The sequence below is a fragment of the Erythrolamprus reginae genome, chromosome 2 (genome assembly GCF_031021105.1).
Source record: "Erythrolamprus reginae isolate rEryReg1 chromosome 2, rEryReg1.hap1, whole genome shotgun sequence".
In the NCBI taxonomy this organism is placed as follows: Eukaryota; Metazoa; Chordata; class Lepidosauria; order Squamata; family Dipsadidae; genus Erythrolamprus; species Erythrolamprus reginae.
The window spans coordinates 249,104,648-249,117,674 of record NC_091951.1 but is presented as its reverse complement, the minus strand read 5'-3'; the positions used below and the strand labels follow the sequence as shown (position 1 = coordinate 249,117,674).

At 37.4% G+C, this 13,027-nt stretch overlaps 1 protein-coding gene across 3 annotated transcripts in view; it reads right to left on the bottom strand.

Annotated features, from left to right (window-relative positions):
* The window catches only part of SHOC1 (shortage in chiasmata 1), a 64,608-nt gene that overhangs the window by 26,729 nt on the left and 24,852 nt on the right, over positions 1-13,027 (bottom strand). For all 3 annotated transcript variants that reach the window (XM_070742433.1, XM_070742434.1, XM_070742435.1), the window contains 6 exons: positions 12,155-12,272; positions 10,010-10,104; positions 7,472-7,714; positions 5,034-5,468; positions 1,856-1,987; positions 670-837 (listed from right to left, as the gene is read on the bottom strand). In XM_070742433.1, coding sequence (XP_070598534.1) covers positions 670-837; positions 1,856-1,987; positions 5,034-5,468; positions 7,472-7,714; positions 10,010-10,104; positions 12,155-12,272 — 1,191 coding nt within the window. The remainder of the gene's footprint in view (positions 1-669; positions 838-1,855; positions 1,988-5,033; positions 5,469-7,471; positions 7,715-10,009; positions 10,105-12,154; positions 12,273-13,027) is intronic.

The window sequence follows — 13,027 nt, the reverse complement described above, 5'->3', positions numbered from 1 at the left end:
GTTACGTTCTATATACTAACAGACAGGCTAGCTATATAAAATCAATCAAGCAAAGCATTTATTTATTTGTTTGGTCGGATTTCTATTTTATTTATTTTATTTATTCTTTGTCCAATATACAATACATATGAAAGAGAATAGGCAAAAAGTAATATATATATAAATATATATAAAGATAGGAAGTAAAAAGAAGAGAAGTAGATAGGAAGAGAATATGTATAGAGGAGAGAATATATAAGATAAGAGGGATAAGAGGAGCAAGATGCAAGGCTCAACAGCCCCAAGCCTGCCAACAGAAGTAAATTTTTAGAGCCTTGTGAAAGCCCAGGAGGGTGGGGGTGGTACGGATCTCTGGAGGGAGTTGATTGCAGAAGTTGATTGGGGCAGCCAAAGAGAAGGCTCTTCCCTTAGGCCCCGCCAGCCAGCACTGGTTAGCTGACAGAACCTGGAGAATGCCAACTCTGTGGGACCTGACCAGCCGCTGGGATACACGAGGCAGAAGCGTGGCTTATGAGGAAGAAGATCCCTGATTCAATCCCCAATATCTTGTTAAAAGATCTTTATGCAAGAGGGCATTAGGGAAAAATGAATAAAAATGGAATTGTACCTTTCTACTATATAAAATATAAACTATGTACTGTAGTTTTAGAAAAAACGCAGAAGTCCCACCTTGTTTCAATGTGTCACTGATCATTTTCTCTTGTTGTTTAAAAAAAAATCTGGCGTTATCAGAATCAAGTGTGGCAAACTTCCAATTCTGCAGGTCAAGCTTTATAAGTTCTTTCAAAATTGGAGTTGCTGCAGCTTCCAGGATATGATATGCCTGAGACTGACACTCTGGTTAAAACAAAGCAAAGATTTAACAATAAGCTTTTAAAGTCCTGCAAAACACAATTGAAAAAAAGCCACTATGTTTTATGATTGATGATTTTGAAACTGTCGTTTGCTTATAACCGTGTGGTTTTCAATTACACTAAAGGGCATTGTGATCATGATTTGAAAAATTCATGGGTTTTTTGGACACATATACAACAGGATATTTACTTCTGCTTATCTTCCTTTCTGAGGTCTTTATTTCTCAACCACAGATTAGTCCCATGTATTAGGCTAGCAGTAATCCGGATTTAAATGCGAAAAGATGATTTGGCAGGCTTTTCGACTGTCATACTTGTTAGCAACTCTTTGCAGAAGCTTGTGTTGCTGCTGTCCGTGCAATTCCAGGAAAACGTATGCTTAAAGAGGAGCCAACAGATACTACACAACTATTTTTTTCAAATCCAGATCAATGCATAGAAAGAGACTGTCTATCTTGCTCTGTACAGGAGATCTTATATGCCATGTATCTTATTTTACAAGTAGTTTTCCTCCAATTTAATGGCACATAGAGGGCAATTCTGTGTTTGCAAGCCTAACAACTTTTAACCTGTTTAAAAATGAAGATGCATAGGAATGAGTGGCCCATCAAGAGTTAATTCTTAGATGGCAGACAGAAGTGAAAACATCATTTTAAAAATATAGTAGTACTTTTAAAATGTGCTTCTCTACATAAAAAGCAGCGTTTGTCCTTTAATACTATGTGTACCAATCTAATTGGTTACTTTGGTGAGGCATTCCATTTTCAGTAGAAGACGGAACTGGCCTCCTGTGGGGATTATGATGTTTTCTGTTTCTTCTTCTTTGGTATAATCAGTTCCGTCATAAATGTGCCTTCATCAGACCATCTTTTCTGAACAGAATTCTACATACATATAATTGTTCATTGGGGAAGTTTTAAGATCATTACAGAGGAATTTGAAATCCAGAGCTCCTGTTATAAAAAATAAACTTTAAAATGATGCTTTAAAATATTTAGTACCTGATGCTTTAATTTTGAGGAAAGCTAATGTATGATTGTCTTTTGATTGGTTTTCCCCAGGAACTGTCATGCCAGGAACCCCAGGACTTTTGTGGCTTTCGAATGAAGGTTGTTTATCCTCAGCATCAAATACTTAGGAAACACAAAAACAGGTTATTTATTTATTTATTTATTTATTTATTTATTTATTTATTTATTTATTTATTTATTTATGTACATATTGATACTATGCATAGATATAATGCTGTTTATATTCATGAGATGGGTACTAATAAGAGGGAAACATTAGGACAGGGATGGTAGGCACGCTGGTGCACTTATGCACGCCCCACAATAACTTAAAGCAATCTAATTTCTTACTGAACAATGCCCCTTTTTTGGATCAAGACCCACCCTGAGTGGTTTATTCAAAAAATAAATGGATTCATGAATTGAGATCAGGACAGTATTAAAGTTTTCAGCTGTGGTTAATTAAATACTGTTAATATTTCTCATGTTTATTTCCTTATGGTGCAATTTGTATTTAGCAATATTCCCATTTTCTAACTGTAAAAATCACAAAGGAGGAAGAAGTAGAAGTGTACCAAGGCTTGGGAACTGAATGCAACCTACACCCAAAATAATAGATTCTTGTCTAATGGGAGACCTGAAAAGCTATACTACCTGTGTGACATATATAAGTGGCTGTAGGTTGCTATTGTGCTTTTTTCTTTCTATAAATGAAATTATAGGGACATTTCCTACAGAGAAATTCTAAAATATCTACAGACTGTAACATACAGGTGCAGTTTTAGTGTGAGATCACTAGATGGTAACATAAGACTAAGAAAAGATGTAGTACTACAGGACTTACTAGTTCCTACAACTTGTACTAGGTACAGCTGAAAGAAAACATTCATAAACAAAGAAAAGATAACCTAGTAAATGATGCTCCTCATTAGTAAATAAGTATTTAAATTACTCATGAAACTTAATTAAAGTCAAACATTGAGGGTCTGATGCATGTGACTGTAAACAGATTAATATTTCAGTGACAATTGTATCTATTACATTCATTATTTTTATAATCTGTGCTGATTCAACACAACAAACTCATTATTCATCCAGTGGAAATTCTTTTTAATTAAATATATCAAGATACTTTTTAGCTAACTTGCAATTGAATCATACATTAACTAGCACAAATTATTTAACAAAGTGGGACTGGATGCTTCTAAGAGCAGAATTTGCTAACCATTAGGGGAGAAAAGGTATGCATGATCTAATTAAATACAATGAGCCTGATTTACTCCAATTGCTTTTCATTCTGAAAACAGGAGAAGAGAATCAACAGTGGGGAATCAAAGGGGAGGGGAAGTGAGGTAACAGGAGGGACTACATTATCCAAATTTTTGTGGTGATAGTACAGCGAGCTACTGATTCACACAAGTACACCCATCAATCTAATCTGACATCCTTTAGCTACAGCATATACAAATTATATCTGTATGCCTTCATTGTGTCAGCACATTTTGATTGATCTGTCCCGGTGTACTTCTATCAGTAAGTACTCCATTGCCAGAAACAATACCAATCACAATAAACTTAGATCCAGACCGGATCTATCTCCATTACAGTGTGGATGCTCCTGTGATCTCTGCGTGGAGCTCAAAAGATGACAAGATTTAGGTCAGTGATGGTGAACCTATGGCACAGGTGCCACAGGTGGCACACGGAGCCATATCTGCTGGCATGTGAGCTGTTGCCCTAGCTCAATTCAAACATGCATGTGTGTGCTGGCCAGCTGATTTGTGACTCACACAGAGGCTTTGGGAGGGTTTTTTTGTCTTCCAGAGAGCCTCCGGGGGCGGGGGGATGGGGAAAGGCGTTTTTACCCTCCCTCGGCTCCAGGAAAGCCTTTGGAGCTTGGGGAGGGTAAAACATGAGCTTACTGGGTCTACCAGAAGTTTGGGAAACAGGCCATTTCCGGCCACCAGAGGGCCTCAGGGGGGAACTGTTTTTGCCCTCCCAAGGCATTGAATTATGGATGTGGGTACTGACAAATGCATGATAACGTGCATGTAGGCTCTTTTGGTACCCAAAGAAAAAAAGGTTCACCATCACTGATCTAGGTGAAACCAATTTATATATAGATTACCATGCTGAACGCATCAAAAACAAGACCCACAATCTATCTCCCACCATCCAACTCACCATCTCCCAACAACAAATTAACATCCCACACACCACCAACCAAGACTAGGAAAGTGCACTCCTTACTTCTTCAATCCAATCCAATACTAATCTCAAATGCAAACTAATCAATGCAAGAAGTGTAATTAACAGGATGTCTGAATTCCTCCTCCTACTAAACACTGACATCTTCGACATTACTTTTGTCTGTGAAACATGGCTAAATGCATCCCTCCATGCTCCATCATCACAGCAAGAAACTACATTGTCTTCCAGTCCAACCACCACTGCTATCATCCCTGTCCTAATGTTTCCCTTTTATTAGTACCCATCTCATGTATATAAACAGCATTATATCTATGTCTACTACCAATATGTACTTGACAAAATAAAATAAATAAAATAAAATATGTACTATTTTTACAACATTATTTAAATCAAGGTTCATTTCACTGTACATGTAAACTATGTTGATTTTAAACTAAAAATTAAAATTACTGTAATATTACAGCTCAACCCAGAAAGCACTTGACTGCATATCACCCAGTTATTTAGATTTCAATTTGACTCCTACATTTTGCTTAGTGCTGTAGATATTCTTCCCATCAACTGACTATTTGATGGGAACTGCACATAGCTTCCCACTATAGGTACACAGAGTAAAATGTGTGTGTGCATAAATCACGTACAATATACTCTAATTATGGGTAACTCTAAACACTCTTAAGACTTACTGTTTATCAAATACTAGGGAATGAACTATTGGAAATATTTAATTTTCTTTTCCCCACATAGATTAAAATATTCCCTATGCTAAGGGAATATCTTATTAAGTAGGTTTACCAGGCATTCTCAATATTCCTACATTTCTATCTGACCCTTTCTGGACTGGCTGGTGGACATGGGTGTTTCTTAATATAGTTGTAATGTTTGATCCTAAACTATGCTGTGCTTACAAACAGCCCACAAAGAAGATTTAAAATCTAAAGAAAAACAATTAAACTACCTTTTTCTTGAATATCCACATTATTTTCTTCTTCTCTTTGACTGATCACCTGTTTAGATCTCAGCATGATAAAATTACTCAAAAGATCAAAGTCATCTTTACATTTTCTAGGCTGTTCAGGTAGATCTTTCTTGTTATTTCGTAATCTACTATTTGCTGAGATAGAGGCTTTCTTGCAAGGGGATAGTTGATTGTTTTCTTCTACTTCAAGGTTTTCAATCTGCACTGGCTTTTCAAGTTCATTTTGTAACATGGTTTCTTTGATATAATTTTCAGTAGATACATTGTTGTCTGCTATAGAGACAGGTGTCAGAGGTAGTGAAGAAAAAGTCCCATTTTTTTTAGGAGAATAAGAATCCTTGGTCCCAATACAATGAGGGATACTAAAAATCTTCATGTTGCTATCGCAGAGGGAGCTCTTATCATCAAGCCATTCTGAAAAGAAAACAAATATTTGTCCATTACCTTGTAATTATTTTTCAGTTGAACACAGGTCAGTCGAAAACATTTTTATGGGATATCACAATCAACCCAATCACTCATATTAACTGAAATTAGGATATATAGGAAGTCCTTGCGCAGTGACAGTTGGGAGCAGCAATTTGGTGGTTAACTGAACTGGTTTGCGACTGAAATGCGACAGTGTTTGTGATCTTATGTCAGTTTTCCTTTGCTTTACAGATCTGTAAAGCTTATAAAAGCAAGCATTGGTTGTAAAGTTACTTTTTCATAATGGTCGTAACTGCAAATTGTTGCTAAACAAGATAGTCGCTAAATGAGTACTACCTGAAAAGCAATGTGTAATTAAGAAAACATAATTTTATTATTTAATCACACCTGTACAGCTGTCCATCTCATATGGTGACTCTGAATGGTCATCACAGTAGCTTTCACCAACCTGATTCCCACCAGATGCATTGGCCCCTGTCCATTCCCAATCAGCACTCTATTTCTAGCCCAACAAATTTGTATGGTGTTATTAAGACTTGATACAATATATCCTTTTATGTCTATGAATATTGTAACTATGGGGGATTAGAATTAGGAAATTCTATGTTTTCATACCATCAAAAACTGTGTTATTGGATTACATCTCATTAATTTGATAACAAATATTCTCTTTATGTGGCAAAAGTCTTTGTCAGCAAAATAAGAATGAATTCACCTCCATTCCCAACACACTTTGGTATAAGTGGTTTTCACTTAACAATCATTTGAAGTTATGGATGACCTTTACATGCTTATGGCCTGTGAAGCGCTTCTGATCATAACCAAATGTTGCACTACTACCATCTTGTAATCATGTGATTGTGATCTAGATGCTTGGCAACCCTTTCGCACTTATGCCAAGTGCCCCACAATCATGTTATCACCATTTGCAATCTTGGATGGATCCATATTTACCATTGCCTTTATAGAAGAACAGTAACTGAACATTAGCTTTTTCCTTGATCTACAGATCAATGCCTCCATTGGAAATACACAGAATAAAACCAGGGCTGCACGCTGTATGTTACGTTGAGATATTTGTTTATGTTGTGACTTATAAGGTGAACTGATGATTTAATACATAATCAAAAATGAAATGAAAAAAGGACTAACAATCCCTTTGCCACCTTAATAATTTGTGTCCCAGAAAACAGTACTGTCTGTAGTCTTGTAAAAAGAATATAGACTTATTTAAAAGACTGGAAGCCTTATATGGACTTTTTATTGAAAGGGAAAAGACGCAGTTGATGATGTATGGATTTGGAGATTAAAAAGTGTTAATGATGAGGGGGGAAATGATGGCAATTACTCAATGGAAAGAAGGGTTGAAGTCATTCATTTTCTTTCTTTTTCTCACTTCTTCATTTTTTATATTTTAATTGTAATTGAAAAATTCTAACAAAAAATATTAAGAAAAATGCAAAATGGTACTATCTGTACATGCAAAAAATACACTATACTGGAAATGAGAATAGAAAAACATGTTCCAAGCATGTATGGTAAATACATTTGACAGTCTGTAGACATGAACTTCTCAAATTGAGTTTAGATATCTATCCTGTTCAATTTCAAGTCATCACAAGAAACCAAAGAAATGAAAGTAAAAAGGATAAGACTTACTCAAATAAAGGAAGGGAGTAGTAGTTAAAAAATAGGCAAGACAGACTGATTTCTGTCATAAGTATAGTTAGCTATAGTTCCCAGGACAGTAGAGCAGGTACAATATTGCCTCAAGGAGCATATTTCCAGTGCCAACATTTTATATAATGATGTCATTAGTGATGTAATTGCATGCCACACTATCTTTCCCAGAGTGCCATAACATTAATAAAATGCAAAGAGCTACAATGCTAATCCTACATCTTCTAATATCTTTTAGAAAAATTCAAATGAAAATGAAAGATCCATTTTCATTTTAAAAACACTGAAATAATGTTTTAAATACTTACCATCTAACTGAAAATTAGTAATTTTGGAAAAATCTTCCATATCTGTATTAGCAAGTCTTCCTTCATCATTTACATTTATGCTCAGTGCTTCTAAGACACATGGTACCGTCACATTTTCTCTGAAATTAATCCACTCATTTTCTTCCAAGGTTCCAATAGTCATGGAATTTTCATGTATAGACAACTTTGTCTTCAGTTCTAAGACTGAAAACTGTTGACATACAGAAACAGAATTCTGAGGTACTGTAAAAAAAATATCATCGAGACCAGTTTATTTTCATCCCTACATTCCAGCTATCATACATTTCTATCTGTGCGTATTTACTTGTCAAATTTAATTTAATTTAATGGCATCGGACCAGAATACCTTAGGGACCGCCTTCTGCCGCACAAATCCCAGTGACCGATTAGGTCCCACAGAGTTGGTCTTCTCTGGGTCCTATCGACAAAACAATGCCGTCTGGCAGGGCCCAGGAGAAGAGCCTTCTCTGTGGTGGCCCCGGCCCTCTGGAATCAACTCCCCCCAGAGATTAGGACTGCCCCCACCCTCCTTGCCTTTCGCAAACTCCTAAAAACACACCTCTGCCACCAGGCTTGGGGAAATTGATTCCCCTCGGCTGTCCCGCTTTAAGTATGGTTTGTATGGGATGTGTGACTGTTTTTATATTAAGGGTTTTAATTGTTTTCTTTTTAACCATTGGATTTGTAATGTATATTGTTGTTGTGAACTGCTCCGAGTCTTCGGAGAGGGGCGGCATACAAATCTAAATAATAATAATTAAAATAATAATAATAATAATAATAATAATAATTTAATGTAATTTATTCAACTTCTATGCCACCCAATCCCGTAGTACTCAGGGCGGCTTACATCAATAAAAAACAATACAATGATACAATGATAAAAAAGAAGTTGAACAACAATAATAAAAACCCCAAAACCGTAACAAATGCAAATTATAACCTCTCCCCCCAAACAATCTAATGCAAACATCCATACCAACAAACATAATTCGGGCACATCTGGTGTTAAAATTCACGACCCTCAGGCCTGTTGGCAAAGCCAGGTTTTAACAACTTTTCGAAAAGCCAGTAAAGTGGAAGCAGTGCGAACATCGGGAGGGAACTGGTTCCATAGAGCCTGGGTGGCAACGGAAAAGGCACTCACCTGTAGTCCCGCCAACCTACATTGTTTAGTCGACAGGACCTGGAAGAGGCCGTTTCTGTGTGATATAATAATAATTTAATAATAATTTATTGGATTTGTATGCCGCCCCTCTCTGTAGACTCGGGGCGGCTAACAACAATAAAAACAGCATGTGACAATCCAATAATAAAACAATCCAATAAAAACCCTTATTTATAAAAACCAAACATACACACAAACATACCATGCATAACTTGTAATGGCCTAGGGGGAAGGAATATCTCAACTCCCCCATGCCTGGCGGTATAAATGAGTCTTGAGTAGTTTACGAAAGACAGGGAGGATGGGGGCAATTCTAATCTCTGGGGGGAGTTGGTTCCAGAGGGCCGGGGCCGCCACAGAGAAGGCACTTCCCCTGGGGCCCGCCAAATGACATTGTTTAGTCGATAATAGGTCTATGGAAGGTATGTGGTGGGAGATGGTCCCGTAAATACCATATATCCTGCTGGTTAGCCTTGTGGGACTGAAAAATATGAATAAAACCCTTTACTTTTGAGAAATTACTCAAAAGTAAATTTGAATGAGATCAATCATGGGTACATTGCAAGATGGAAATGTAAGACCACAGCCTTAAGAAGCAAGTCTTACTTAAATATCAGTAAGGCAATTGAATATACTTTGAAAATTATTTGAAAGAAATATTTTGGAATGTGCAGGAACACAAGTACAGAAATACAACATTGTTTTAAAGCAGCCATGTCTGTTTTGGGGAGGCCTTGTAATCTTGAAAATAGAGACAGCTGCCTTAAAGGAGTAATCTTGCATGAGCTTTGTCTGTTTCAAAATCAGGAAAAAGTGTGAAAAAAGATGTGTATGCTTTAAAGATATGCTGATCTCATTTTCCTGCATATTCTGAAGCATATCTTCTAAATAATTTTCTACGTAGGTGCAGTTCTATTAACTTCATTATAGAAACAACTTTCTCAATAAAACACATTTTAATAGAAAGAAAGACATATTTAACAGACAAGAGGCAGACTTTCAGTTTGTTATACTTATCTAAAATATTATCTAATAAGCTTAGTAAAACAGAAATTTATTTCATACTCATATTAGTCGATTTAGCTCAGTATTGTCAACAATAGTACTTAAAAATTTATGAACTTTTTTGAACTTTCAATATTTCTGCATAAATATGACTTGAAATATTATCAATTCTCCACACAAATGCTGAAACTAGATGAAAAGATCCAGTTAAATAAGTCAAAAAATTATGCTTGTTCATTTATTTATTGAGGAAAGTAATCCAAAGACACATATTTGTGTGTGTGTGTGTTTGGGAAATATGTGAATCTTTACTAAATCTAAATGGAAATTCTTTACTTAATTACCTATTAGGAAAAGTGAAGACATAGGATTCTGGTATTTCTCTGACTGCCACATAACCCCTTCCAAATAGCTTGAAGTAGATTCTGTAATGAAATCACTAAAGGAAAAGAGAATAAGAAAAACATTATATTCTGTATCCTGTTTTCAGATAGATCAACTCACAGATAGATGTAAATTAACGAATACTACCGTCTCTTTTCTACATCAAATTTTCATTTTTAGCAAACGTAAACTAGAAAGAACTATTGTTTTACACCACACAGAAACTTTAATTTCCCTTGTGCAGCTTAAATATCTCTAATTAGTTAACATAGTTGAAAGCAAAGAATCTAGAACTCGAAATATTTAGTTATTTTGATGGAATGCATAGGGTGGAAAATTATATGTGTGAGAAAAATTAAGCTGCTAGCTTTTTGACCCACTAAACCAAAATGCAGTTCACTAGTCAATTACATAATCAGCAGTTGACCCCTTAGGCAGAATAAGCTGTATATTCCTGTTGAAAATATTTTGTTCCCCAGATCAGTCATCGTCATTTCTTAAAACAAAGACCGTGTATTTCTTCACAGGTTGCTGAACTCCAGTAAAATTTAATAAATCAATCAGAACTGTCTCAGGTGAATTTTTAATAGGGGTTTTATGTATTTCTCCAACTAATATATTTACTTTGCTAAATCTTTTTTTGATTTTTTTAAAACACTGTAATCTTTATAAAGAGCTCATATGGTATAATTGTTAAAGTGTTAGACTGATGTCTAGGGCAGTGTTTCCCAACCTTGGCAACTTGAAGAGATCTGGACTTCAACTCCCAGAATTCCCCAGCGAGCATTCGCCTGACCTCCAAGCACACCCAGAAAAAAAGCCATGCCCGCAAAATCGGTAGGGAAGATTTTTATGTTTCACTACTGCTTTCAATGCTGCTTCCCTATTGTTTTAGTTTTACTTAGGGGAACATGATTTAATTGTACAGTAATTTGACATGTGTGTGTGTGTGTTAAATGTGTTTTTGTATTTATATTTTTATGGTAATATTTTCAAGTTAAATGCTAGATTATTTTTCAATTATACTGAATTTATTTATTAAGATTATATGCCACCTTTTGTTCAGAAATCCCAGGGAAATATATATATTGCTCCTGTTTTTCTGTATGCTCACAGAATTGTGACATAAGTTGGGCTGAGAGAGTGTAGGTGTCACGCAGTGAGCTTCTGTAGCAGAACTGCATCCCCTAGGCCAGTGTTTCCCAACCTTGGCAACTTGAAGAGATTTGGACTTCAACTCCCAGAATTCAGGTGGATGTGGCTTGGTCAGGTGACTGGATGGGCGTGGCCAACTTGTAAAATGTGATGGAACTCTTAACAATGCTCTTGCTTAGCAACCAAAATTTCGGGCTCAATTGTGGTCATAAGTCTTTCTTTCTTTCTTTCTTTCTTCTCTCTCTCTTCCTCTTCCTTCCTTTCCTTTCCTTTCCTTCCTTCCTTTCCCCCCTTCCCTTCCTTTCCCTTCCCTTGCAAAATAAACTCAATGAATCCTGCAAGGAGGAGGAGAAAGTTGCAGTCACCTTTCATTCCCTCTTGTTGCACCAAGCCCTCCCCAGCCTCAAAGCTCCAGAACTCACACTGACCCACACTTAAATAAAGCCTCGCTGGGCATCTCTGCCCCCATTGTGGCCATGCAGGAATATTCCCCGGTGTGGTGCTGTTCCGGGAGAGCTCAGGCAAGAACTCAGCCCTTTGGGACCCAAGGTGCAGCGGGTCTTTCTCTCTCCCTGCTAGCATTGCCTGCTCCTATGGAGCTGAGTCTGAGAGCAGCTGCAGTCGGCCAAAGGCCCCATGGACTCAGAGCACATCAGGTCCAAAAGGTGGGAAATAGCAAGCAGGTGTCCCGGGATTGCTGCACATGCGCACCGCATCTCTCACAGCCCTCTTTGGGTGTGGACCTACTGCATGTGCAATCCTGGGACATCTGTTCGCAGGGTGAGTTAGCGGTGACTGGCAGACTGGTTTGGGGGCATGACCAGCCAGACATCACTGGCGATTTGGTGAACCATGGGTAGCCATCAGTGCTGGTATGCCCAAACTGGCCCAAACTGGGAGTCTCATTCCCCTTCTCAATAAAATACAGTAAAGACAAAAAACGCCCTTACCTTTTATTAATGGGAGAAACAGGTTCTGGCTTTAAGTCCACATACAATGAATTCATGTGCATATTTTCTTTCCTACACGGAGGAGTTAATGGCACTTCAAGTTCTCCATTGTAACTTACTGGTAATTTCAGAAAAAGAAAAAAGTTTTCAAGATACAATGGTTTCAGTATTTCTGAATATTAAGAATACAATTTATTAATCATTTATTTATTAGTTTAATTTATATGCTGCCCAACTCCCAAAAGACTCTGGGCAGCTTACAACAAAGAAAACATCTAAAAAGAACAATTAAAAAATAATTTAAAATCCATATTAAAACCATGCATATCTCTTGTGGCCAGATCTAGATGATACCATTTTTGATCAACGGCTCCAGGTCTGCCAGAAAAGCCAGGCCTTTATGGCTTTCCGGAAGGTCAGTAGAGTGAGGGCAGTATGGATCTTAGGAGGTAGCTGGCTCCAGAGAGCCAGAGCCACCACAGAGAAGGCCTTTCCCTGCGGCCCCGCCAGCCAACGTTGTTTAGCTGACGGAGCCTGGAGAAGGCCAATTCTGTGGGCCCTTACCGGTCACTGGGAGATGTGCAGTAGAAAGCGGTCCCGAAGATAGTCTGGCCCTAAGCCCTTTGGGCTTTATAGGTAACAACCAACAGCTTGAATTGTATCAGAGGCTGATTGGGAATCAGTGCAGCTTGTGGGGAGTTGGAGTGATGTGTGTGTACCTAGGTGTACCCACAACAGCTCATGTGGCTGCATTCTGGACCAGTTATAGTCTCTGAATGCTTTTCAGGGGTAGCCCCATGTAGAGCAGGTTGCAATAGTCCAACCATGAGGTGACAAGGACATGAGTGACTGTGCGAAGAGCCTCTTGATCCA